The 27,907-nt window shown below is 39.1% G+C and overlaps 3 protein-coding genes across 9 annotated transcripts in view; 1 reads left to right on the plus strand and 2 right to left on the minus strand.

Annotated features, from left to right (window-relative positions):
* LOC120469808 (uncharacterized) overlaps positions 1–22,004 on the minus strand; it is an 82,174-nt gene extending 60,170 nt beyond the window's left edge. Inside the window, exons 1-2 of one of the 3 annotated variants that reach the window (XM_039659017.2) lie at positions 21,838–22,003; positions 20,101–20,251 (exon numbers count right to left, since the gene is read on the minus strand). Coding sequence is in view for 1 of the 3 variants with exons in the window: in XM_039659009.2 (XP_039514943.2) it covers positions 6,556–6,603 (48 nt within the window). In the remaining 2 variants the exon portion in view is untranslated. Of the gene's footprint in view, positions 1–6,555; positions 6,896–20,100; positions 20,252–21,837 lie in introns of those variants that run through there. The other 2 variants (XM_089129661.1, XM_039659009.2) reach the window with 2 other exon arrangements.
* A 197-nt stretch (positions 22,005–22,201) lies between these two features.
* Positions 22,202–27,599, minus strand: LOC120469997 (E3 ubiquitin-protein ligase TRIM39). Of its 4 annotated transcripts, XM_039659366.2 has the most exons (7): positions 27,499–27,599; positions 26,434–27,020; positions 25,831–25,926; positions 25,465–25,698; positions 25,219–25,384; positions 23,037–23,417; positions 22,202–22,946 (listed from the first exon to the last, which is right to left on the minus strand). In XM_039659366.2, exons 2-7 carry the CDS (start codon positions 27,010–27,012, stop codon positions 22,390–22,392), a joined length of 2,013 nt encoding a protein of 670 aa, XP_039515300.2. In that variant the 5' UTR covers positions 27,013–27,020; positions 27,499–27,599; the 3' UTR covers positions 22,202–22,389. The 4 variants fall into 4 exon arrangements, with proteins under 4 accessions (XP_039515300.2, XP_039515327.2, XP_039515309.2 ...); XM_039659393.2 differs by lacking the exon at positions 27,499–27,599 and having other exon boundaries at positions 23,037–23,396; positions 26,434–27,486; XM_039659375.2 differs by lacking the exon at positions 27,499–27,599 and having other exon boundaries at positions 26,434–27,485.
* Positions 26,985–27,907, plus strand: part of dysf (dysferlin, limb girdle muscular dystrophy 2B (autosomal recessive)) — a 78,775-nt gene continuing 77,852 nt past the window's right edge. The window contains exons 1-2 of one of the 2 annotated variants that reach the window (XM_089129659.1): positions 26,985–27,087; positions 27,521–27,588. The gene's annotated coding sequence lies outside the window, so the exon portion shown is untranslated. The remainder of the gene's footprint in view (positions 27,088–27,520; positions 27,589–27,907) is intronic. The other variant, XM_089129658.1, reaches the window with a different exon arrangement.

Genomic DNA, 27,907 nt, shown 5'->3' on the forward strand with positions numbered 1-27,907 from the left:
CGAACATCACTCGTTCGAATCAGCTATCGCGTCTGTTTTAAGTGTTTTGAACGTTTCCTTTTTGTTAAAAACCGAGCAAAGAACAACACTCGGAGTTGACAACAACACAACCGCTCTGCATACGTCATCACCTTCATTGCTCCGAGAAGTTTTAGGTCTATCCGCGACGTCCGTTGGTGACGCCCCTCTGGAAATGATTTGTCTATGACGCTTTGCCAGACCACAACTGAGAATGGTCTGGTTTTAACCAGGCTAGGTGAATGTTGCCCCCTAATCAGAATTGAAATTATCCTTTTTTCGTGTGTCTTGGGGGGGTTCACACTGTCATAACAAGAACAGATCTGTGTCACACATGAGCAACATGAGAAATTTGGGTCAGATTTGGTTTAGTTCTCCACTAAATATTTGTTCCAAATTATTGTTAATGTACATAATGAATTTACCCTAGGCAGGAAGATTGAATCTTTCTTGGTGCTTGAATAATGTCTATGCTTTTGCCTGTTTGGTGATTATATTCACTGTTTGGAGTCTTTGGACTGTCATCTCAAACCTGAGAACGCAAGTAGAGAATGACTCGCCCGGTGTGTGATACGATGAGTCGTCTTGCATCGACCAGCTTTGTCAATGCTGAATCATGGCTAAATGTCTTGGTTACAATTTATCATACAGGCATGAAGCACTGTAAACATTGCCTAACCCTTTGAGATCACATTGACCAATCTTGGATTATCTCAAAGAATTAAAAAAAAAGAAAACAACTATAGTGTATATAGTGGGCTTTAAAAGGACATTTTTGTGTGACCAATCCCTATAAATAATAGACAGTCGGTTTACATAGATGGAAACAGTTGAACCGTGGCTAATCAACCAAGTGCTGAGCATTGACCATACTCAAACACATTACAAACATTTGGACCTGCTCTTTATGTCACTCATTCAATCACTGTCTCATTGCCCTTCAACAGTACACACACTTTCTGCAATGATATTCTGAGGATGCTTTTTGGAATGTTCAATATTCTCACTTGTCTATCTGATCAAAGAACGGTTGCAGTTTATTTCATCACTGTTAGCGACTTATAGGGCTTATGGTGGAAGGTAAAGCAGCAAACTGTATCTCATCTACCCCGAGCACATGCCTACATTCTCCAAAAGGAGCCACAGGTTCATTATAGTCTGAGTGTGTAATGATGATGCAAGCGGGAGGCCACTGCTGGTGCCGAACAAAGACCTGTATTCCATGTGGTGAGACTGTAGACAGACAGTGTTGCAACATAGTCTAATTATGAGAGGAGAGAAGAGGGAATCAGGTGGTCTTGAATGATCTTCTATGTTAACTATTAAATTAGCCATGCAAATCAGATGTGCTAAGGTCTAAGAAACTAAGAGATTTGCACAAAGAAAGGGAGAGAGACAAAACAGAATGCACATCAACACAGCTTAACCACGGCAACTGTCTTTTTCACCTAGAGCAATACACATAATCAGAACAAACAGTATCCAAGCAAATTTGAAGGCATGATGCAATTTAATGGGTATGTGGGTTTTGTTTTGCTTTTCCCCTAATCTTTTTCACGTGACCTTCCCTTTTTCACTCTGGAGAACCCATTGCATGATCTACAAACAAAACACTACTGAACTTAAAGGTGCAGTAGGCAATTTCTGAAAACTGCTGTTGAAAGTGGATCAGACAGAGCACGACGACACACCAATCAGCAGTAGGATTGGCTACAACACACTTGTAGCCAATCCAGGAGAGAGCGAGATTAGGAACTCCAGGAGAGAGGGAGAGTGAGCAAGAGGGAGATTTAGACTATAGAAAGAGAAATGGCTGAGAGACATTACAAAAGAGAAAGGGTTATGGAAAAAGAAGGTTTATGATTAGGTATGATCAAGTAAAATAGCTTTTTTTGCTGTTTATGTAATGTTGGTGTGCTGCTGGCAACTAACGACGAACTCTTGCTTGTATACTAATGTTCTTCTTCCTTGCTGTTCATTCGTCATCTTCACTTTATTTTTAAGATTCAAGCAAACCAGGGTTGCGTTTCCCGAAAGCATCGTTAGCCAACTATGGTCGCAAGTTTGTTGCAATTTCAATTGAACTCTATTGGTAACGACGGAACTTGCGACCATAGTTGGTGAACGACGCTTTCGGGAAACGCACCCCAGCTTAGTTTGGTTTCAGATGTTTTTTTTTTTTTGTTGTTTTAGGGTATGCTAGTTTAACTTCAATCTTACAAATGAAAATAAGTTACTGATTTGCTCTAAAGAATGATGGCACAAGTTCAAATAACCGATTTTCATAGTGCCAAGTAGGTAAAACCAGCATTAAGAACTGGATTTGGGAACTTTTAACATTTCAAACACTTTAGCCCAATTCAATGCTCAATGAATAAGCAATAACTTGAGATGGAGAACAACTCCACTTAAAGGTCTGGAATCAGTCATAAATTTCCCACATATATAATATGCACAGAAACAGAAACTTGGCGGTGGTTGTTCCCAAATCAGTGTGGAAAGTAAGCGACTTTTAAAAGCAATTTAGCTGCTGATGCAGCTAAAATGAAGCTCCAAATGAATGATGTTCCTTTGGGCTCTCGAGCCATAACAGATGCCGGGTTCACAGGGGGCTTTACAGTAGCTGATTGTCAGAGATAAAGTAAGCAGTCTCTATCTTTATAGCCCTCACGTCCTCTGACATTTTCTCCAGAGGCGGCATATGTTTCTTTGTTGCTAAGCTCTGCTTCATTCAATAATTTGGGCCTACACCTCATAGACTTCATCTTTTCATTCACAGCTGTGCCACTGATTTTGCATTCATATCTTACAAGAATCAGGTCCTTGCAAGCGTTCTTCCATGTGTCAGAGACGCAGGGGTTTCCGGAGAGTCACTTAAAACTGGCAAAACTCTGAAGTGAGTGTTCTACAGCTTTTTGTTTTTGTGCAAAGTGAGAGAGGGAGAGAGGAAAAGGAACTACTCAACCAAATATTCTCTAAGTGCTCCTGTTTGTTTTCCATCCCTAGGCAACACTGTTATTTCCTGGTGAGGTCTTGCCTGATCACAGTGACGCAGTTTTTCTCTCCTCTCGTCACCTTAACTTGCTCTCTCTCCGTCCTTCTCGCTATGGCGTTAACCCGGGAAGCCAGAGAGATAGCAGAAACACATGAGGGTTTCCCTTCACATGAGTTTTTTCCTCTGGTTCTCGTTTTCTCAGTTCCTTTTCTTTACAAGTAGTCAATACCAATGAACTAGTCTGGAACTGACTGCATTTCTCTGAATTTGTCTAAAAAAAGCATAGAATAGACTAAAATGCAGGAAAAAGAAACTCCATGAATGAATACAGGATGTATGTCTTTTATTCATGGTCTGTGGACACTTTGATTGATTAGATATGTATCTGCTTATGAAAACACTTATGGCAATTTGGTGGATCATTTGTACGAATTCAATTTCGGTTGGGTTAGGGTTGATAGACACTGATATCCCTGGCAATAATTTTGATCAAAAAAAATATATTTATAAATTAATGTCCCCGTCCTCACTAATTTCAAAATCAAACCTATGCCACTGCCACTGACAGTTAGGTTTATGGGTCTGTCATGCTTACTTTTTTTTCTAAAATGTTGAATGTTTTCGTACAATTCCCATCATACAAATTCATTGCCGCCTCGTAAAATCGTTGTTTTCTCATGAGATTGAGTTGGGCACACAAGTAAAGCATTTTTATGTTTATTAATTATTGATTTAACTTCCAAGGACTCGGGTAGGCTACCTATGTCCATTCTGAGCATAAACAATGAGGAAGAAATGTCCATCAAGCACTACAAAACACCTGACCTAGGACAGTCCAACCTTTCTCTCTTCTTCTTTGTCTACATCAGAATCACTTCAACACCCTGCTATCTCTATCTCTCCCTCCAATCCTTATCTGTATCCTCGATCCACCATATGGCTCCCTCAGCAAATCAATTTCATCCTTGTCTCCTCACGAAGGCAAAACGACTCGAGTCACTCAAGGTGATGAACTGAGAACGATTCTTAGTTAGCGCGGGAAAATGACAGAGCGATTGTTTGTGGTATGAGGGTGTGCTGCTGAGTCTAGCTCTTTGAAGACTGCTTTTGAACTCACAAACACCAGCTCTCTACAAAGAAAAAAAAGCCCTCAGAGTTAAATTCCTTCGCACAAGCCTTGACTCAGTGATCTCATCCTAGGAACGTCGGTAAGATAAAAGTTGGATGTGTTGTTTTAAACTTTCGCCTAACTTTGAGGTAAGATCCAAGTGTATTCACGAGCGGTGCTCGCATTACAGTGAACCGCTCTGTGCGTGCACGAGATCTGAAGACTAGCGCGCGCATTCCACTCCGACTCTTTTATTCATCCGTCAACAGCAGCTTCAAAGCGCACTGACTCATTTGGCCACAGATCAGTTCAAATCGAGTGGAGCAGAAAGATCCGGTGCGGGAAATCTACAACTATGATATTTGTTTCCAGAGACACAAATGAGCTGAACTTAGAAGAGCGCAGAATTTTAGCATTAATATGATTTAGGCTATTGTATAAAATACATTCATTTTAAAATAGTAGCCTATATTATTTTAATAATTTATTTGTAATAATATTATATAGGGCAGGCAAATAATTAATGACCCACTTCAAACGATTGAAATCCATGGGATAAAGAGGACAACGGGGTTACGTGGGCGGGACCTGTAAATGTATCGACCATAAATGACTCTCATGTCAAGGGGGCTAACATTCTTCGAAAACTATTGATCTATGCTAATTGTAGCCTAACCCACAACTGCTTTGGATTATTTTATTAATAGCATAACCCTTTGCAATTTTATCTGCTTGTTAAATGTTAGAGAAAACGATCCGAGGAAACTCCCTGTTGAACTAAAGGGAAACTTATGATAGCGAGAACCTGGGACTGTCCAGCGGGGGTAAACATGCCGTATCTGTGGAAATACAATAATAGCTTTCGGAAATGTGTTTGGGCAAATCCATGACAAAGCGAAGGCGAAGGGGGAGCAGCGCGTAAATCAGACTCGTCATTGAACGTTCTCCTTTAGTTTATTGATCGACAAGAAACGGAATTACGAGGGATCTCAAGCGTGTTCTAAAACAGACAGACATTTAAACACTTCGCGGTTATTTAACGTTATATGATAAACGGTGATATATGCTGCCTGCCTATAGTCTTTCTTATTTCTTATACGAGCCCTCCGCCACCTTTATCCCATTACGTATTCTGCTGTTATAGCTCGGCTTAATCCTGGACACGCTGTCAGTCCTGTCCCGCATTTCATCCACCGTCTGTCTCTCTATCTCTCATCTCTCAGCAATCCACATTAACTGTTAAACACTAGGCTTAAACGGAGCCGCAATTCCGACAGTGAAAACTCACATTATCGCTCATTTTGAGATGATTTACAAAGCGTCTGCAGCCACGGAGCCGCGCGCTCTCGTCCAAGTCCCCAGTCCTCAGTCTTTTGTTAGCGAGCGCAGCCCCGCTGAGTGTCTGATAAATGCCATTTCATTCCAACAAGCAGACCACATGCTGCTTAAACAGTGAGGGGCTTTTACCTCTCTGACTCTACGTTGCCTTCAGCCGTATGTGTGAAAACAAAGGTTTTATCAATCGTCAAGTTGCCTTGCATACATCGATTAAGCAAGCAATGGTGCAACCCGTTTAAATGACTGCGCTGATAGGATCATCTAGTCTTTCTTAACCTGCTAATTTTTCTGAATCAGTTTTTCATTGCAGTTATGGAAAGCATTTCAACTAACTTGCATCTCGTATGTTACGGGTGCATTTTTTTTTAAAGTAATCAAATTAATCTATTCATTAGCTAAGTAGCCCTCTTATTCCTATAGTGACTAGAATCTATTCAATTAGTCACCAGCTACTACCTATGCTTGCTAACCACTAGCCTATCCCAGCCGTGACAAATAACCATTCCATTGCTAACAGTGGCAAACTGCAACGTCTAAAAAAATAGTAGTTTTATTAGTATACATAGTTGTTATTATTAGTATATTGCATATTTACTAGACTACTTATTTAAAAGACAGTCTCCTATTAAGCTCATTTGCTACCAGTAACCATCTCTTTTGTTAAAATAGCTTTCAGGTTAGGCTACTTCTCATGACTACTTTATAATTCAACGAAAGAATACTAGTAAAATCAATATAGCTAAATGGAACTTATTCGCAGTGTGTGCGTAATGCTTGAGACAGCGTCAGTTAATCTTTGATGCAGCCTTCAAGCTTGTCATCTAATCGCTGTCTGCCTTATCTCGATCACACAAAACCATGGGATTTCTCCACTCAAGTTGCCAAACTTCACTGTGGACCTCAAGCATGACAATAGGAGTGGTACAGTTTAAAAAGCACTACTGCGTAAAAAGCCAGTGTGGATGTATGCGAGGTGCGCGTACTGACAAAGTGACACACATAAACGGGGTTTAGTAGTAGTAAACACCAAATGATCGTAACATTATTGCGAACCACCATTCAAAGCAATCCAATAATATGAAACTCATAAACTCACTAATGGGTCCATGCGAGGTGAGTCTAGCCGCTGGGAGACCAGAAGCATCTTGGAGTGCGGGTAAACCACGTAGCCACTGTTAAATCCACTTTGTTTCAGTATGTGTAAACTGTCTTACAAAGAAAAGCCTGATTTGGGAGTCTACTAAAATATGATTAATATAAGTCTGGAAACTGTGCTATCGCCCAGTTGTGTGCGCGATAAGCAACAAGGAATGAGGAGTGTGTCCAAACGAAAGCTAATCTGACATTCCGTTCAAGCGCCAGTCATGTTGATTCTCTTGAACAGGGACTAATAACACAAACGTCTGTATCAGCTCTCGCTCTACACGGCCACTTACGATCAGAGAGCTCTGTATCTTCCTGACTGGTGGGCGGAGTCAGCCCGTCTATAGGACGCTCCTCTGCGCGATGTCACAGAGGAGGAGGAGACGCAGATGTTCCACTTGCCGTCTGCATTTAAAGGGACATTACGTCCCTCCACAGCGATTCTGATTGGCGGCTCTGTGCACTAGTTCACACGCGTATAGGCTTTTTACAATAGTGCTTGGGGATTTTGATTCATCCCTGTGAATCCAATCTTTTAAATCTGCCCACCAAAAAAAAAAATAATAAAATAAAATAAAAAATCATTCTCTTGGACTTTTTGTGTGTTATCATAGCTTGAGTCACTTAAAGCAGCTCTATGGAGTTTTTTTTTTTTACCTTAACTGAATAGCTTCAGAGTTATTGCATTGGTTATATGACTATTTTCGGGTCGAATGCTGTGCGTCTCGCCCATAGACTGTGAAAAATATGGACAAAGTGTCTGTTACGTCACCCATAGACTTTCTGAAGAACGGGTTTGAGGCTGTTTATGGGGGGTATGGGCGGCGCCATACCGGAAAATCTTAGGAAATACAAAATACAAATGTTCAGAAAGGATACAGAGGTGGTATGTGTTGTGTCAGATCATGGCCGAGACATCAAATTCTACTCGGCGCAGCCCGTTATCAGCTGTCAATCAAAGTTAACCGCCCTTATTTGTCATACATTTTATATCTAAATACGATCTAAACTAACGAGTTTGAAAAAAATTCACCCCCTCACAGTTGTCTGTGAAAACAGACATTTTAACATGGGGTATATGGACATTTGCTCCCTTTTGGGACCGGTCTCTAGCAGACTTTCGATGTATTGCAGTTTTTCGCACTTCCGGGTAGGCTTCATTTTTCAGATTAGAATGTTGCCGCTTGGTCTCGCCACAGTATCAGGAAGTGTCGCGTGATATCAGGTCTCGCGATGTAATGAATTGCTTTACGGCAGGAAAGATCTGATAAAAATAAACATCAAACAGAAATAATCCGGCGCCGTACACATGCGGTGTTCGAGGCGCATACAATACAGACTGCCGACAGTTCAACAGGGCGCAGGTCTTAAAGGGGCCACACCTTATTGCACTCGTTACAGCTTCCATCTGACTGAACAGGTACCGGTATACAGGGGGAGGGGATCAGGCCGTGAGTGCAGAGACATCTCTGCATGAATGCTATTTACGACAGTACAAGTACTCCACAGCGACTCTAGGGGTCACAGTTTGACAAAAACGGAAATCTTGCAAAGCGCTGCTTTAACAATTCATTCAATCGAATCATAAAATAAATAGGCTAGATCAGGGGTACTCAATCCTGTTTCTGGAGATCTACCTTCCTGCAAAGTTCAGCTCCAATCCTGATCGATTTAGAGAAAGACCCCGTTTACACCTGGTATTAAAATGCGATCTGTATCCAGATAAGTTATCCGGATAATAAGTACTGATTCCATTTACACCTGGCCACATAAATGTGTTTTTGCAAAACGGATATAAATCCGATCTTCACCTCCTGCGTTTTATGCAGATTTATTGGATTGCACGCCACCAAAAGCAACAGATCTGAGCGGCATTTAATTGATCATCAGCTAATTTCCAAATCAGAGACATCAATAAGAGAGAGTGGCAACAGGCCTGGTAAGATAATTTCGTTTCTTTACTTGAAGATGTGTTAACTGCGTCTGTGACTTACTTTCACTTTTATTTGCGATGTTTGCACGTTGAATAGACGCTCAGCTGCTCATCTGCGGTGATGCGTGTCGCATCTGACTAGGCTATAACATGACATATAGCCTATATAACACGCTCTCACTCGTTTATTTTTTAGCATTTTTGGGAGGAGTAAAATATACATATGTGGTTTCAACAACCAGATTGCGTTTACACCTAGTAAAGATCCGGACACAATGCGAGCCAGACTACCTCCAGATGTGGTCAGGCAGATCCGATCACGATCCGATCACAACGCGTTTACACCTTGCATTAACATGCGTTTTTTATTATCCGGATAACTTATCTGGATACAGATCGCATTTTAATACCAGGTGTAAACGGGGTCAAAAAGTAGCTAAAAGTAATCAGAAAGTAGTCTACATTACCTTAATTTTGTAATGTAATTTATAAGGTTACTAACTACTTTTTTGTCATGTAATTTGGAATCAGTAACCCACAACAATTTGTAAGTAATCTACCCAGCACGGTCCAGAGATCAATGTTGTAGAAAGTTACTTTTAAAAGTAACGAATTACAATATTGTGTTACTCCCTACAAAAGTAACTTATTTGCTACGAATGTAACAAAAATAGTGTTACATTATTGTGTTACTTACATTACTTTTTCTAAGCTGGGCTGGGATTGCTTGTTTTTTAATAACAACACACACACACACAATTTTTTTTGTAAAGGTCCTTCCTCACCAAAAGTTAAATGAATAAGCCTCAGGCTGAAGGAAATGCACATTTACACCTATTCAGTACAGAGGGCGCAGCTCAAACAAATATCTATGTTGCAATTCTGGATTAAAGAAGAATGGGATTTTTTTTACAAATGAAAAACAAATGTAATGTTTATCTAAAGTCATTTTTGCTTCATAGGGTATAATTGGAACGTTGAAGGTCAGCAGCAAAGACATTGGTTAAAGGTATATTTCACCCAAAAATGAAAACTCGGCCATCATTTACTTACCCTCATGTTGTTCCAAACCTGTATGGGTTTCTTTTTTCCGTTGAACACAAAGTAAGATATTTTATATCAATGACTACCGTCAACTGTTTGGTTACCAACATTCGTCAAAATATCTTTTCTGTGTGTGTTCAACAGAAGAAAGAAACTCATACAGGTTTGGAACAACTTGAGCGTGAATAAATGATGACAGAATTTTCATTTTTTGGGTGAACTATCCCTTTAATCACAACGCATTCTCACCCCAAGGCGTCACCTTTGACCATGCTTCAATATTTGACGTTTTAGGCGCCCTTTAGCGTCACTTACATGACGCGATCCTACGGCGTCACCTAACTGACGCTAAAGGAAAGCGTCAGTTAGAGGACGCGGTTAGGTTTAGGTGTGGGGTGGGGGTAGGGTACACGCGATCCTAGGGCGTCATCTAACTGACGCTAAAGGGCGCCTAAAGCGTCAGATATTGAAGCATGTCCAAATGCTTCCCACGGCGTCAGTTAGGTGACGCCTTGGGAGTGAGAATGGGCTGTTAATCAATACATAAATTAATACATAAAGTATATTTGTGTAATTTAACATATTTAATTTTTTGCAGGTTAGCGTTTTATTCATTTTGAGGAACACTGAATCTGTTTTTGTGCAAGTGAGATGGGTAAATAATACATGCTCATGTTTTCACACAACATCGCCGCACTTACGATTTCTCTCAACATGGAGACAGAAGAGATGTACCTTACATTACTTATTTGAAGTAACTTACTGTAGATATTTTGTTGTAAATTTAAAAGTAATGTATTAATTAGTTACTTGAAAAAAGTAATCTGATTACATTACTCGGTTAAGTTACTTGTAATGCATTACCCCTCAACACTGCCGGGGATTAGTTCTTACTCAAAAGTTTTCATCAGTATGTGTTTTTTTTTTGTAAACTTTGTTTCTTGACCAACTACAAAGAAAAGAAAAAAGGCCAATAATGGCTTTTTTTCATTAAACATTATTTTTCTCCTTTCTTCAACTACAACATTTCCCTGGATAAACATCGTTGTTGATCCTGGAACAGTATTCCAATCAACCAATCAGATTTAAGTTAAAAATTTATGTCAAGCTTTAGGGCTCCAACAAGGGTGTTATTTACCTTTCATTTCCCTCTGCTTTTAAGGAAAGGATATCTATCGTTATGAAACACATATCTGAACAGTTGAGAGCTGATCTCTAAATTTAGGTAAAGTGTATACTACTATTCTAATGGGCATTTCTTCTTAAGAAAGTAAAAATGTTATTAAAAAAATAGTAATTGCACCAGCTTTTATTCAAAGAGATTCAGTGAACATATTTACATATAACCTACAAAACAGTCTCATATCAATGCTGGCACAAACAGAAAGAGAGAAAGAGGACTCTAATCCTCTACTTGCACCTGGAGTCAGGAGAGTTTAGGTTACAGAGTGTGCGCGCGCACACACACACACACACCCTTCCCAAGTTCTTTCACACACAATGCACACAGATAGAGGAGCCCCCCACCCTGCTCATTCAAATACAAGCCTACAATACAAAGTTAATCACTTTTCATGTTTTGACAAGCATTTGGAAGATACGGCCCCTAGAGCGTGAGGTTTCAATATCACTTCAAAACAGTTTCTGTTGTATATGCTCATCTTTATCGCAGTTCTGTGTTTGTACTTCAGATTTAAGTCACAACTCTCATGGCATTGCATATGGTTACACACACACAAACATACAAAAAGCGCAATCCCACAGTGATAGCAATCTCAAGCATTCAGACACTCCCTGCAACTCCTTTATACGCATCAGGTTACAAATGTGCTAAACCTCTTCTTCACCCTTAAACCCACCCCCTTTTCTCTTCCTGTGTCCAACTGCATTGTTGAGCATTCCAGCTCATACATACTAAGGCTATCACAATGTCGTACACAGCCAGAGGGAGAGAGAGAGAGAGAGAGAGGGTGCTGCTCAACAAGATAGTCTAAACAAGAACGCTCCTTCCATCGACTTTGTGTTTATGCAGTGAAGTCACTCATTCCAGTTAGGCTGACATGAAGGTTAAGGCCTTACTGTGTTGGAGAGTTCTCCAGCTTTTCTCCTCCCTTAATTCCTTTGTCTTTCCTCTACAGCCTTATATACATGTGCAGTATATGTGGAATGGGTGTACAGTGCACACACACACACACACACTCTCTCTTTCTTCCTTTCTCATTCATCATCTGGACAGCTGATACAGGCAAAATGCTAGTTACATTTTCTCTGTTCAATGCCTTGCGAATTCAATTAAGCTGATGATTGCTGAGTAGAGAGTAGAGGGCCGAAATAACACTCAAGTCACACACTTTGCACATGCATGCAGACAAGCACCGCAGCGCTAGCACAACCAAAAAGAATCATGGTTTTACCATGCTAATGCTAACTTGTTCATTTTGCTGTACTCAATAATAAGACCATTATAAACATAAATAAATACCATGATGAGCATTATATAAAAATATATAAAATTATATAAAAATATTTTTAAAATTATATAAAAATATTTTTTTAATTATATAAAAATATTTTTATTATATAAAAATATTTTTTTTAGCATTTATTTAATACAAATAACAACAGTAAATTTATGAAATATTATTAAAAAACGTTTTTAAAAATATTTTAAAAAATAGAATTTATTCCTGTGATGGGAAAACTGAATTGTTAGCAGCCAATGATGAAAACAGTTTACTGCTTAATATTTTTTCTGGAAACTGAGATACTTTTTTTTCATGATTTTCTTTCTTTTGGTGAATAGAAAGTTTAAAAGAACAGCATTTATTTGAACATATAAAACATTTGTAAACTTATCAATGTCTTTACTGTCCCATTTGATCAAATGACAAATTGTAATGTGTCCTTGCTAAATAAAAGTATATATTTTTTTAATTACTGACCCAAAAATTGATAAATAATTGTTGTAAATAATAGTCTTGATAAAAAAAAGTCATAAAATCTACTGTAAAATGCAGAAAGGTATGTGTTAAGGTGGGTTAGGTTTAAAGTTAGGAGCTAATGATATAAAATATAAAATATCATTTGCTCAGTTAAGTCAAAGTCAATGGAAATTCCCCACCATAATAGGAAAACAAATGAATGGGTGTGTATATATATTGTGTATATCTTTATACGTGTCATGGGATAAATCATTATTGCTTGGCCAAAGTCAGCACTTACATTTTCCCTTGTTATATTAGAAAAAGAATAGCAAGTAAATTCCACTACAATTATCATGGTGTAGCAACAAGAAAAAGGAATGAGAAAGAGAGACAGAGAGTGTGTAAAAGAGAGAGAGAAAGAATTTTTTTTTTAGGGGTAAAAAATGCATCATAAATTTCTTCCGTATTAGTTTGGCAGGAACTTTCGGGAACATTGTGTTAATGATTAATATGAAGTCCATGCCTGGCAGCCCCTCTCTCTCTCTCTCCTTCATACACACTCACTCACGCACACACACACACACAACACATACAATAACTGACTCCTCACCATTTCTCTCTCCCTACTTCCCCCTTTCCTTTTCCCATAGGCCCAGAGATGGCCAAAATCAGCATAGCCAGTTGTCAAGGTAACCTCAATACAATCTATTTACCCACCTCTCCTCTCACTCGCCAAGGTCAGCTCACTCTCTCTCTCTCTTTCTCTCTCTCTCTCTCTCTCTCTCGGTTTTGTTCTTTGAACAGCAGGGTAGAACACCCCCTAAAACCATCATTAGCACAAAACCAAAAGAACTGACAAAAGAACAAGAACTGAACTTTCCAAGCCACCAGTCTGCCTCTGCATTCAGCTCCACTCCTAGGCCTCCCATTATTGAATTGTAATTTCCATCTACCCCAAACACACACACAAGAGCGTAGAACTTTTCTCTTAACCCAAAGAGAGATTAGTGATTATAAAGCCCCCCTGCTACGAGGCAGCTCTTAAACTGAAATAAATGTACCATGGAGTGCAAATCTTTTCTTTCTTTATTTTGTTTCTCATTTTCATGTTAAACTTTATTGCGAAATCTGTATAAATATATGCATGCTTTATGTTACTAATCTACTGAAGCACACCTAGCATTTCGATATGTTTTCCACCATCTGAAGGAAATAAATGATACACCATTTCCCCACCTCGGCTAAAACATTAAACATTATCAAAGAGCTCCAAATGGAAAAGACAACAAAGACATCTGTCCTACACTGACCAAACCAGATGGATGAAGCCCAATTTATGTTATCAACAGCCCTTCTGGAGGTCCTCATAAAGCTAGAACACAGTACCTACACCAGTATTAAAAGTATGTTTTTTTTTTACTGTTTTGCTATCAGTTTTCACATTCAGGCGGCAACTTATTGGTCATATACGTTTACCTTCCAATGCTAAAGCCAAACATTGCAGTACTTGGTCATGGCGCCAAGTAAACCGACCTTGGCTAAGAGCACCTTACATCCTGTCAAAATGTGCCTTAATGTGGCAGGTGATGAACACAAAGGACAAGAGGGATCCTCTCCAACCCAGAGATTTAGGTTCTGCGGTGATGGGAGAACATCATATGTTGACCTAATAAGGAAACTGATCCTACACTCTACAAAAAAGGTTCTTCAGCGGTTCTTCAGGGGTTCTTTGCGGTGGTCATGGTGCTCCATAGCACCACTACCATTTTGCCCAGTTTGGTTCTTCAGCGGTTCTTCAGTGGTACTTCAGTGGTTCTCTGTGGTGGTTAACATGCTCTATGCCACCTCTTATGGTTCTACATGCACCATTTGACAAAGATAAAAGTGGTTCCCCTATGATTACAAGCCAATGAACCACTTTTAGCTCCAACTTTTTTAGAGTGTACCAAAGGTCTTGCCAGCACATCTTGCATTGTTCCACACTCTCCCATCTCATCCAATCTCCCTGCTTGGCCTGGGAAATGGCTTTTATCCACCTCATCCTCTCCTCCTGCTTTCGCACCTCGTTGACTACCAGCTTCTTCCTTTGAGCTGGGCCTGGGCTGAATAAAAGTATTAATAAATATTACTAAGCCCAATCTCCAAATACATTAGCAATGCAAAATGTTATGTGTGTTGTCATGGTTTCTGTTTTTTTAGCACCTGTTCTTTGTTTTGTTTGACAAGTTACCTGTTATACAGCTAGATTAATCTCTTGGCTGCCTGTGAAGTCTACGATCTTTTCCTGACGCAATGACAAATGACTTTTCCTAAGTTACAGACAACTGTTGACTAGAGAGAGACACATGGATTCAGCTCTTTATCAGGCTCCTCTATATCTTTATATGTGGTGAATTAGAGTGCTTTAAAGGTAGGCCTACTCTAAGCATTTTTGTTTATATATCTCATATGAGGTAAAGTCAACATAGCATTTTCGATAACATTAACAATACTGCCAAAGCATACATGGGGAAACTACTTTTGTTGTGTTGAGCTTTTTCAATTACCTTTGTTTGATTTTTTCATTGGAAACAGCTGAAAGTCTGTACATTTTGCCAATAAGCCTGATTTGCAATGTGGGATTGAATCATTTTCGATTACAACTGTACTTACATTATAGAAAGACAATAATTATTTATTATTTATTCTGGAAGTCTCACAAACATCCCTCGTTTATCCTTATTGAAATCTTTTTTTTCTTTGGAAATTATTTCCTGTGATTTTCAAAACGTATCATTTGCACAATCAAGTAATCAAACTATTTCCTCTACAGACAGTTAAGTTAATTTTCTCAATTCCCAATAATTTTCCAGTCATGTAATTTTCCATGTAAAAGGAGGATCCCGTCTTCACACAATTACTGTTAATTTGGTTGTGCACTATTGGAGTAATTTAAACAGCTTTGCAAATGGGTCTGTAACAAAGATGTAGGCAAAACAATTGGCAACATCCAATCAGACACAACACAATATAAAGCAATAAATCGACCTTCATTTGAGCGTTTCTCATTAGGAATTCATAGCGATTTCTACAGCATCAGCAATATTTAAAAATATCTGTGTAGTGTAAAAATAAGCGCAGGCTTGAGTTGTCCCAAGTGCATGTACGATCCCATACAGTTCTGTGATTACAAAATAAGTTGCAGTAAATGAAATGAATTAGACTACCTGACAGACATGATTGAAATAAATCTCTTGAGAAATCACACCTGCTTTTGTAACAGTAAAAAAAATAATTAAATAAATAAAAATAAGGGGCGGGTCTATTCTTTCCACAGCTAATCAGAAAACATAACCAGTTATAAACACTCTGTGCATGCGAATCAATTTGTGCATTTGGGTTTGCTCCCGTTATGTCTTTGAAGGTTGTTTTTGTAGAGAGGGTGTTGGCTGACAGCACTTTTAATGGAAGTTTAACGAACACCGTTTTTGCAATAATAGCTCTACCATGTAGAGAAAAAATTATTGTTTTTAACTACTGTTATGGTTCCTAATTGCGTTGTTACACTCCTAATTGGAGCCATATTGGTAAAAATATTCTCTAAGATTATTAGCGAATTCTTTTATCCAAAATCACTTACAAAAGAGAACAACATGAGCAGAAGCAAGCACAGTCAGAAATACAGAGAAAGCACAAGAAGTGCTACAATATAAAAACGTTTGTGCACAACGTTTCATCTGCATTAAGTGCCATATGCTGGGGACTGGGGTTGCTTGGTGTGATTCTGAAGTGTAAGTGTGTGCAGTGTTTTATGAGCTTACTAGAGGAAGCTCCCAGTGTTAGCAATAGGTCAGTAAATCCTTTGTGCCCTGCTGGCAAAACTGGCACTGCCACACTACAAAACTCACTGCCAACAACTGAGTAATTAGAGAGAGAGAGAGAGAGAGAGAGAGAGACAGAACGAGAGAGGAAAGGCACTGTATGGTAGAATGAGACTTGTAACTAAATCTGTTGATCTGCCTCACCTTGTTTGCTTTTGCACTCATAAGCCAATGTGAGTCAGTCAGTTGGGTGTGTCAGAAAATCACCGCATGAACTTTGCTCATGTACATGCAAACACACATACTGTATACATTGAATGAAAATGTAGAGTTGCAATGTACTTCTGTAATGTGTCATATTTCTGAGTGAGACATTTAATGGACCTAAAATGTGTTGGCTACACTGGTTGTTTTTGATTCACTAGGAAAACTGGTTGCACTGATATTTGGGAATCAGACTACACTGGTTGCGCTGTAGATTCAGTATCTAAATTAAGTCTCATCCCAAGACGTCATATAACTGGCGTCTTGGGACGTCTTTTGACCATACGTCAACATCCCCCTTTTTAGGGTACCCTTAAACGTCGGTGAGATGACGTTATCGGATCCTAACCCTACCCCAGACCTAAACCTACCCCGTCACCTAACTGACGTTAGAGGTAAAGCGTCAGTTGTATCGTCAGTTGTATGCCCGGGATCGTCAACTAATCAACGTTTGAGGGTACCCTAAAAAGGCGGATGTTGAAGTATGGTCAAAAGACGTCCCAAGACGTCAGTTATATGACGACTTGGGATGAGACTGTGTTACATATAATAACTACATAATAAAAAAAATTTGTACACAGGTCAAAGCCGTTCGTCAAGGGCAGCGGTACCCAATAGGGGATTGTCACGCTTCCGGGTTTCATGGACGGGATTTGTGAAGTTTGTGCATGTCCACTTCCTACGCAGTTCAACAATGCCTGAGACGAATGCTATTTATGTCACTACTCTGTTCCACTTTGTAAATCTAACTAACAACACCAACCCTACTTAAGTTTTCATGGATTCCCGACTGAATTAAGTATAAGGAAGAAATGGATTAAAACTTTAAAATAAAACAAGGTAGCACGTGTGTTTGCAGCCGGCACTTTAGTGAATCAGACTAATTTACCAGGGATGCTGTATAAATAAACTTAGTGTAGTCTGTCATCAGTTTGCCAGCGAGATCGGTGATTCAACGGAAGTGGCAGTGCACAAAGATCACAGAATCCGGAAGTACTACGTATCAGCGTGATAATCCCCCATCCTGTTCCTGGAGCTCTACCTGCAGAGGTCAGATCTAACCCTGATCAAACACACGATCAAGTGTTCCTGAAGATCTTAATGAGCTGGTTCAGTTGTGTTTGATCAGGGTTGGAGAAAAACCTTTGAAAGGAAGGTACTAGATATCCAGGAACAGGATTGGGCACACCAATTTAGCAGTGTTCATTGCCATAGTACCTTGCACTCCACTGCTAACTTGCCCTGGAACAGGATATGTTCCAGGTAAAGCCTAGTTCACACACTACATGATTCTAAGCCTGATTAGCAAATCGTTCAGCTTGCCGACAGGTCAGGGTGTTATCGCGTACAAATCGCGGGGGATTAGTTAACTTACCCAACTAACAAAAACATGTTTTAAAAACGTTTTGGTAATGCTCTCCTTAAAGCTGCAGTCTGTATCTGCTTGCCTTAGCTCGATTCAAAGCAGTAAGCGTGTAATAATGTTTTTAATTCCAGTGGTACTGTTGGATTTCCGCAAGAGATTCGAGCATGTCTTTGCGTCATTACGTCACATCTGTACACATAAAGATGGAGTCTCGGCTAGTAGGCTATTGTGTGTGAGGATGTTGGAGGTGGAGATTTATAGCCTTTTCTCACAGCATTTGATATAATTAAACTTATCTGTTTGATGGCGTATCCAGAAAGGTTCAAACGACAATCACCAGCGACAACTAGAAATTCACGGGATGTAAAATGCAAAAGTCTTCGTTCGGACTTCGGAGTGGCTACAGAAAAAAGAGACTTCAACCGGACCCATGCGAAAACAAGGATACATATATCCAGCCCGTTCTCATCCTTTAACATCATATAGAACGCTATATGACAAAACGGCGCTATACTACGCACATGGCACCCTTTATCGTTAATATAACACGCGAACCCAAGACGTTATAAATCCTTTAGCGTGAATATGACACGCACACCCTACCCCACACCTAAACTTAGCCCTCACAGCGCGTGTTATATTAACGATAACGGGTGCCATGTGCGTAGTATAGCGCCGTTTTGTCATATAGCGTTCTATATGACGTTAAAGGATGAGAATGCGTTGATATATCGGAAGGACATGACATGTAGTCACGCAATGCTGACGTTAACATTAACAATTTGAGAATAAAGTATAATTTGCATGGTTTTGCGTGACATGATAAGCTATTGTTAGATTTAATCAGTGCGATTTACTGCAACGTCAGAACCAGAACAAAAGTGGATATTTCTTACTAGTTCAGATGACATTTTTCGGCGAAAATTTTTATGTTGGTCATATTTCCAAAAAGAATAATCTGTGATTCTGAATGCCAATATCGACACTGGCGAGCCGACTGACAGCTGCACGCTCTCCTCAAACATTGTGTTCATCCACGCTGTGCCGTTATACAACTCATGTAAAGTTGATAATTCTACGAATGGCTGCAATTGCAGACCTTGAACAGAGATGGCGACAAAGAGGAAAAATGCCGGACTGCAGATTTAAGTTAACTTTTCAATGTTCTCTGAACGTTTTGAACAAGTAGTTAGCCGAATGTCCAACTAAAACATTCCAGAAAAAATGTTCCATGGATGATATATGAATAATGTTTTTCGTGACAACTTTGAACAAATGTTCTATTATCTATTAAGTTCTGAGAACGTTCCCTGTCATTGGGTAGCGCCAATTTCATGTTGGTTTTAATATTTTTGAAGCTTGTGTATAAAAGCCAATAAATGGACAAGCTGTTAACCCGCGTGCCAATTTTATTTTCCATGGTATTCATCATTGAGAGGTTGAAGTGTTATAAAAGAAAGGTCATTCTCACTAGTAGTTGCTCGGATAGACAAGACAACTGCTGCAGCAAGAAAGACCCGAGGGAAGGAATCAGTGTCTGCTAGTGTGTGAGAGAGCAGAGAGAAGTAGGTGAACGTGTGAAGGAGACAAGAAAAGGGACACTTATGGTCTCTTTCTCCCTTCATTCTCCCTGTATCAGCAGAAAAAAAGAAAAAGAAAAAAAAAATTGCTGGCCTCTGTTGACACAGCCCTGACCTTCCCCTCATTCTGCTCCCCCAAGTGTGAAATTGAATGCCTGCCAGAAAGAATGAGGGAAGACGGAATAGAGAGAGTGAGACAGAAAGAGAGAGGCTGAGTGGGGGAAACAGAAAAGGAATGGGAAAAAAGGATCTGTACAAAGCTAAGAGAGAAATCCAATATCACATGAATCAAACAGTGCAGATTGTTGCTGTGCTTTTCCATTTATGGATAGTCCTCCATATGACAAACACTCCAGGGATTTTTTCCTTCACACATGCTGCTTTGTAGAGAACAGAATTAAAACCTAGCCTTGAGTTAGTTAGTGTCACAAAGATGTCACAGAGAAAGGCTGTGTGGAAACATGGTCAATGCGTTGTTTGTTTGACCAAGAATATTCAGTGTTATAAAGAGGAAACTGTTGGATTTATTGAGCCGTGCAATAAACCAAAACAATGTTAAACATACATAATGTGAACATTACACATACTTGTTTCCTTGTGAAGTGGAGTCAGGGGGTGGGCGAATGTACTATCTGTGATGTCACGGGGGTGTGTGTGTGTGTTCCCCATAGCCACCAGCCTCATGCTGACTCCAGACATTTCTGTCATTCCTACCAGCTTCCATTGTGCTGGGGAGACCTTCCATTCATTCAGCCCAGGAAGAGGGAAGGGAAAGAACAGGGAACAGGGAGGGAAGAGCAGAAAAAGAAGAGGGTGGGGGTAAGATGGGGATGTTCTGACATTCTGTAGTTTGTGTTTATGGGGTATTGAAAATTTGTGAAATTCAAGAACTGCTGATATCTACAATGGATTGCTTTTTAAAATATTTAGGCCACTCAAATATTGACTGTAAGAGACAAAATATTTTATTTTTATTCCTGAAGCAAAGTGGCTGTTCTGTATGCTATCTGTACGTTCTCTGAATTGTGACAAAAGTCGTCTGTACATTGAGTTTTCCTTTAATAAATCACACAACACAGGTTTCACAATTTAGATGAAAAGTTTATACAGTACTAGCGCACCATCTAGTGGCATGTTTGTGAAATATGATTTCAAGGAGATGAAGGTGAGTATTTTCATCTAGGCGGTAATGGAGTATGGGCTCTATGCACGGCGGTATTTCCGGTGAAGGTTTAAGGATGCTCGATAACTTCCGCCGATCATAGAGTCCAATGCAATACAGAGAATTTATATTGAATTTTATACTCCATGGTTATACTAATGAAACGTTAGTCACAAAACAGATAAAACAGACACCCCTCGTTGTGTTTATGCTTCTTTTTAAAATTATATTAAATAAATATAACTTTATATAAAATTACATCTAAACGTATGTACGTTTCGTTTCAAAGACGGGAGGACAGTAAATATTGAAGACTCTGCCATAATCCCGCGTTTTCTCCGGGTTTCCTCCGCTTTAATCTACACAACCGGAAATGGACGAGCATCCTTACGTCAAATACGGAACTTATGTGTGCATATAGCCCATTAATACTCTTATAAGGATAACGCCACGGAGGGTTAAATTAAAAGCTGAAACGCGAAGCTAATTTTTATTAAATTATTTACGACAACAAATGTGTTTATTTTTTAAAGTTGTCTAAATTACCTTTTTTTCAGCGGGACTTCTCTTCAAGGTGGAATTATTTTTTTTTTCTATTTCTAACAAATACGACATTATGCCATATGACTGTCACGTGACGTCCCCTTTTAATCATTTGAGTATTATTTATTTTTATTCATTTAAGTAGTTTACAGATGCTTGGGAGTTGGAGTTGCTTATCATATGAATGAGAGTTTTTATTTCATTGTGCAAAATATATTATTGTAAATTTTACCTGCGTGTCATGCTAACTCAAAAGCCTAGCAATTTAGCGCGACCATCTAGCACTCTCTCAAGAGGCTTAAACGTTAACGTTAAGGTTACTTCTGTTGAAGCATGGCTATAAAATATCGGCTAAACCAGTTAGACACAACGGTGAAGAGTGCTTTGATGAACTCCACAATTACAAGCCAGGTAACTTATGGTATGAATTCATGGATTCAGTGGTTGTTGTTGTTGGATAAGTGTCAAAACAACAAAAACGCTTCTAAATATGTATCTATTCTGATTTACAGCAGATAACTGCGCACAATAGAAAGACATAAATGCCCTATCAACAGTAATTTGCAATACAGTCTTTTTCTATGAACCAGCACGAAATTATGGAATGAAGTGAACTCACCCACGTGACATAATCCTGCAATTTGATGCTGTTCCGGTATTTGGATGTAAATGTGGTCGTCCCTCTGTAAATTATATTACGTTATGATCAAATTGTTCTCAATGGCCGGTAACGACTTTCGTAACCTATGAAACTAGTTTAGGGACGCCTCTACACAGCTATGTGGGAATAGGCATGTCTCTTATTTTTCTCAGTTGAAGGTGGTTTACTTAATTAGGGTGCTGATTCACCAGTTAGCTATCACGGATATCTGAAATAAACAAACCCAGCAAGCCATTTGTGTTTTGATGTGTATATTTTAAGGGATAGACACGTTTTGTTTGAATAGGCCTGTGTTGGACATGTGTAAAGAACAGTAATGCTCTGTTGAGAAAGTTATTTTTATTGTTTTGTTTAAAGTAAAAGAAAAAAGAAAAAAAAATACATAAAATTACCTCATTTCATTTCATACATTTACATTTAGGCTATTAATTAATCAGACCCCCCTAATTCCTCAAATTTGAATTAAAAATTGTGTGTCCACTTAACAATGGCCCTTTGTCGTGTTATATTCTATTGGAGCATATATGCATAATTAGACTTCAGAATAATCAGAGGCTTCGAGTTCACATCACCTCTTTTGTTGCAAGGGCTGAAAAATGGATAGATTTTCTCAGTAAAAGACTGACCAGTGAAGGAGTAGATAAGAGCCTTGTTATCCACATTATAGAAGGAGACCAGACCCTCCTCATAATCCACAAACAGCCCCACTTTCTGGGGCTTGTCTTTCATGAATAGGGAAACAGGACAGGATTCATTAGCCATATATTCACTCCCATTCCTTAGCCATATACACCAAAGTCCATTCTCTGGGCACACTCTTATTTTCCCCTTTCTTCTAACAGACTCTCGGGCCATACCTAAATCCCATTCAGTCTTATCACTGACTTGGACCTCAAAGTAAAATCTTCCACAGGAAAACCCATCCTTTCCCAGGACACAGGCAGATGAGTCAAATCTCTCAGGGTTATTGGGAACATCTGTCCAGGATCCACCATGACTCACTTGTTTTCCGTCTTTAGACAGGATGAGTTTAGGGTAAGCTGTGTTTGGATCCAAAATCACATCCACTGCAGGAGAAAGACAGGTAAAGTGATGTATGCATTACAAGCAGCCTTGAAGCTCATGTTATTATTAATAATATTTACAGTATATCTTACCTGCATACAGTTTCTGTATTGAGCTCAGCTCAAGCAATGGAGAAGTACTTGTTGAGACACTCACTTGTTTATTAATCATTTCCACTGTCTTTGTTGAGGGAGTGCCGCAGTCTGTACTAGCTTTACCCAGAGTGAAGTAGATTTTGCCCTCTGTCTGAACTTTGCTTGTTTTCATTTTCGAAATCTCTGTCAGGGTGCCCTGCTGTGTTCTCGGAGTAACAGTTGCATTCTTTTTCTTAATCTTTGAAGAACTTTTAGGTATCAATGAAGGAAGTGAGGAAACAGATTCTGTGTCAGTGCTGCCAAATACAAATATATTATTGGCTGAAGGTGGTGATTTTGCTTGAATGAAGTTGAATCCTTGAAAAACAGAAGGTTGAGCTGTGAAAGTAAATGTTAAAATTCACTGAGAAATGTTCACTGAAAAAGACGGAAGCCTTATTTTATCACTAGATCAAGAACTGTGCAAAACACACCATTAGACAGCTGCAGCTTATAAAAAAATGTTGCTGGCCAATCAGAATTCTGACCAGAATAAAAAACTGAGCATTTATTTAAGCTGACTTGACATTTAAAAAGTGCAGTAAGCGATTTCTGAGAAAAGAAAAGTGATTTCTTTTCACTCCGACTGATGCATCCAAACATAGTGTTTACATGAACGCTAAACGTGATTGGGTTGATGTGCACGTTTACATGTCACAAGCTTCAAAATCGGAATAGATTTTTTGACATGCGCAAACTGCACGAATAGTTTCCTGCTGTTTGCGCATAATCACCATTCTCCTACATTGGTTCCTTATTTGTTTTAAACAGCAGACTTAATGTTTATCCATTTCTGGTCATAATTTGGAGACAATGAGCATATGAACTGTTGTGCCGTGATGCTTATATTTATAACGTTGTAAAAATACCCCTCTCCGCGGCCAAAACTGTGGATGAGAGACCGAAACAAGGACTGGTGGGACGTTGTCCTGCTCCATTTTGCAGAAGCTGAGTGAAAGGAGACTTTTAGAATGACAGGACACTCATTAATATGACACTTTATTCAACAGGAACAAACAGCCCGTACCGTGCGCCACACGTCATGACGCTATTTCAACGGCATTGTACATGTGCAGTGCTTTTCAGTTTCGGTTTTCAATCCGATCAAGTGTTTACATGTTCTCTCGATTGGATTAGAAAAGGAATAAACCACCCCTTTCGATCCGAGCGAAAATTTAATTCGGATTGAGCTCAATGGGCACTACTTCCTGAACTTCAGCCAGCTCCTTGTTTCCTGTCTGCCATTATTGGGCAAAATTGATTAAGTCAGGTGTGTCTGATTATTGTTGCCATGACTACTGAGGTCAAGCACACCTGAATTAATCAATGAGTCCAATAATGGCAGACAGGAAACAAGGAGCTGGCTGAAATTCAGGAAGTAGTGCAGCTGGGCATAAAGCTAATTGGATCGATTAAGGTGTTTACATGAAGGTTTTTCAGTCCGATTGAGCCGTCAGTCCGATTACTAACGTATTATCTGTTTGCATGTAAAAGTAGCCAATGACACTCAAAACTGTCCTGCCACTATATAGCTAAAATGACAACAACAGCATTTATTGGTTCTGTGAGGTTACTCACATATTGAGAAGAAACAATGCAACCTTGGTGTCCATTTTCAGGCCTTCCTGCTTTGGTCTCTATGCTTTTCTAATATTTACGTGGGTCCTAAATCTCTTGCCTGATCATAACCCGTCCTCTTCCAGTGATGTTTTTTCTTTTGTAATGTATCTCAGCTATCTCTCTTTCTAAAAGCTTTCTTCAAATCTCCCTCTTGCTCACTCTCTTCTCCCCCAATATGAGTAGGCATGCCCCCTAGGCATGAACATGCCCCCTCGGCGCTCTCTGTCCAATCCACTTTCAACAGCAGTTCTCTGAAATTGCTCACTGCACCTTTAATAGCAATTTAAAGTAGGCCTTCTATCACTTGTTTAGAAATCTTTCAGTGAGCTAATTGTGATTTGCGCTTAAAGAATTTGAACACGATATGCCTCTTAGATAATTATGATCAAGTCAGTCAATAATATCTAGCTAGCATCAGTATAGCCACAATACCAAGTCTTGATTTTTCTTTCATGCCTGATAAAGCTTGCCGGTTACCATTCAGAATGGATTGAGAATGCTGGTTCATGTATAAATTCACCTCCATAATGCTTGCTGATTTCATGGACTTTTTCCAGTTCCTTGTTGACTTTTTCCTTGAGGCAAATAAGAGCTTTCTCCAGGTATTCTGTGTTCAGTAGATCAGTGTTAATGTTGATGTTCGTCCAGGTCTTGACTTCTGGATGGCTGCACATAGACGAGTAAACCTGGAGAAATGCAGGAGAGGAGAATTGCTTCAGAATGAGGAGAGTTGTCATGTGATGTGAGCAGACAGAGGGACACTGACCTGTAGGAGGTGCAGGTGATCTTCAGTGTGTGAGAGCTGCTCCAGATCAGTGTCTCTTTTCTTCAGCTCTGTGATCTCCTGCTCCAGCTCTTTAATAAACTCTTCAGCCTGTTTCTCTTCTGTTTTCTGCTTCTGCTCCATTCCTTCCAACACCTCAGACTGACATATCTCAATACAGTGGATCAGAGCAGTGAACAGCTCAACTTTGTTTGCTTTATTTCTCTCTGTGGTGCTCTGGTTATGTTGAGAAGAATATTAGACAGTCAATTCAAAGTCAAATTCCAAACCATTCTTTCCACCACCTCTATACAGTAGATGATCATACTCAAAAAATATGTCATTCAGTTTGTATTTATAACGCCACACCTTGTGGGACTCCGCTATGTTTTTTATCTCCTCAATCTTCTTCTGTCTGTCCTGGATCATCACCTTGATTTCTGCCTGTGTCTTTTTCAGTTGAATCTGAGGACAGAAACCGAAAGCAATATTATGTTAAACATGCATTTCATCACTTTAATTTATGCTTTATATGATTCATATTTTGGCAGTACGGTTCATTTTTAAAAATTTTTTAGGTGTATTTTTTTTTTTTAATAGAATAGGGATAGATCTCCTCAAACTTGAAAGATTTGTCATCATTTAAGAACAGGACAAAATTTTGATGTTATTAACTGGTATTATTTTTTCTGTAATGTCAATGTGCGTGTTCAGAGCTTTGTGGCGGGGAAAATTATGATGTCTCACAAAGCTATTAAATGACTTCAGACATAATTATAATATGTGAGTCTTATGGACTATTTTTATCAGACTTATTTTTGTGCTTTACATTTTAATCAGCATTGACTGGATTTGGAATGAAAAGAGCTGCTCTTTGTTTGTCAGAAGTTGGAATGACATGAGATGAGTAAATACACTTTTGTGTAAACAGTTCTTTTAAGTAGAATGGAAATATCTACTAAAGCTTCTCACCTTCCTGTATCCACTCTCTTCCTCCATAGGAACAGCGTTATGAGTCTTATGTTCTGTTTCAGTGCAAAAAAGACACAGATATGCCTGATCATCTCTGCAGAACATCTCCAGTGGTTTATCATGTTTCCTGCAGATATAATCTTCCAGGTTCTCCACGGGGTTAATCAGTTTGTGCCTTGCGAGCCTTGGTGCTTTTTTGTGATGGTCAAGGTGAGTCTCGCAGAAAGATGTTACACAATTCAAACAAGACTTTACTGCAGTTTGCGTGTTTTCAGGGCAGACATCACATGAAATTTGTTGGAGATGTTTTGTCTGGTGTTGAAGTTTCTCTGGCTGTTGATGCACTTTGAAACGGTCAACAACCTTTTTAAATGCTGCATTTATCTTCAATTCTGGTTTACTTTCAAAGTCTTCCTTACAGAGAGGACATAGAAAGAGCCGTCCACTCTCCCACAATGCCTTGATGCAGATGCTACAGAAGTTGTGTCCACATGAAGTGGTGACTGGGTCGGTGAGCACCTCCAGACATATATTGCACTGGAGCAGCTCACCAGAGAGTGATGAGCTGAAGGAAGTCATGACTGTTACTGGAGAAACGGTGACACCATGAGGCTCTTTATTGGACTGATCAAGGACCATTACATTATAAAACATGTAAGAAAAGCAGTTAACAGATTAAACATTGCATTGTGATCTCAAACTTTATGTTCAAGCAGTGAACATTGGCTGTTTGCCATATAGGCAGCATAGATAACAAATAGAAAAAAATAAAAAATTGGCACAATCTAATTTGACTTGCATGTGAAATCCCACTGAAAACAGGCAAATCATATTTTGAATGCCAGTACACATAAAAAGTATGAAAAAATATCCATTTACATCATTAAAGCATGTCAAATGTCACAATCAGTATTGGTTGTTTAAGAATTGTTCTAGCTATGTCCTATAAACATGGTGCTCGGTCTGTTCTTCCTAAGACTCATATAGTATAATCTTATATATTAGTAACATTAAGTTAATTGCTTTACAATGTATTGTTTTAAGGTTTGGTCTACGAAATCTCACCTGTCTGTTTGTGTTTTCTCAGGACTCAGTCACATCAGATCTCAACTCCTCTTTTACAAAGAACTCGGCAGGTTTTTGTGGTGAGGTAAGGTAGGTTTTAGTTTCACTTCACTGTAAAGGTTGGTTTTATTCTTCCTGTAGATCTTACATAATACTGTCAACACACCTTGTCCCATTGTCATGTTTTCTTAAAAGACTATAATAAGATTGTCACTTAAATCTTTGAGGATAGTTTGACCAATTCATTATTCATAGCTGTCATTTTGGGAATATCATTGCATTGTGAGTGTGACAGAATAACCTGACTGATTATTTGCAAATATATTTGTAATAGTCCCTTTATTTCTTCTAAATTATTATGCTTCATTTTAAGTGCATTCAAACAAACAGACTCCTTATTAAAGGTAAT

The sequence above is a fragment of the Pimephales promelas genome, chromosome 1, assembly GCF_988280905.1.
Source record: "Pimephales promelas chromosome 1, fPimPro1.hap1.1, whole genome shotgun sequence".
NCBI lineage: Eukaryota > Metazoa > Chordata > Actinopteri > Cypriniformes > Leuciscidae > Pimephales > Pimephales promelas.

Coding starts and splice junctions, on each gene's coding strand:
- LOC120469997 (XM_039659375.2), bottom strand. CDS start 27,087: ATGTTTTATAATGTAATGGTCCTTGATCAGTCCAATAAAGAGCCTCAT. Junction 23,418..25,218: donor AATCAGCAAGCATTATGGAG/GTGAATTTATAC, acceptor TTACTTTCACAG/CTCAACCTTCTGTTTTTCAA. Junction 22,947..23,036: donor AATACAGAAACTGTATGCAG/GTAAGATATACT, acceptor TTTCTCCTGCAG/TGGATGTGATTTTGGATCCA.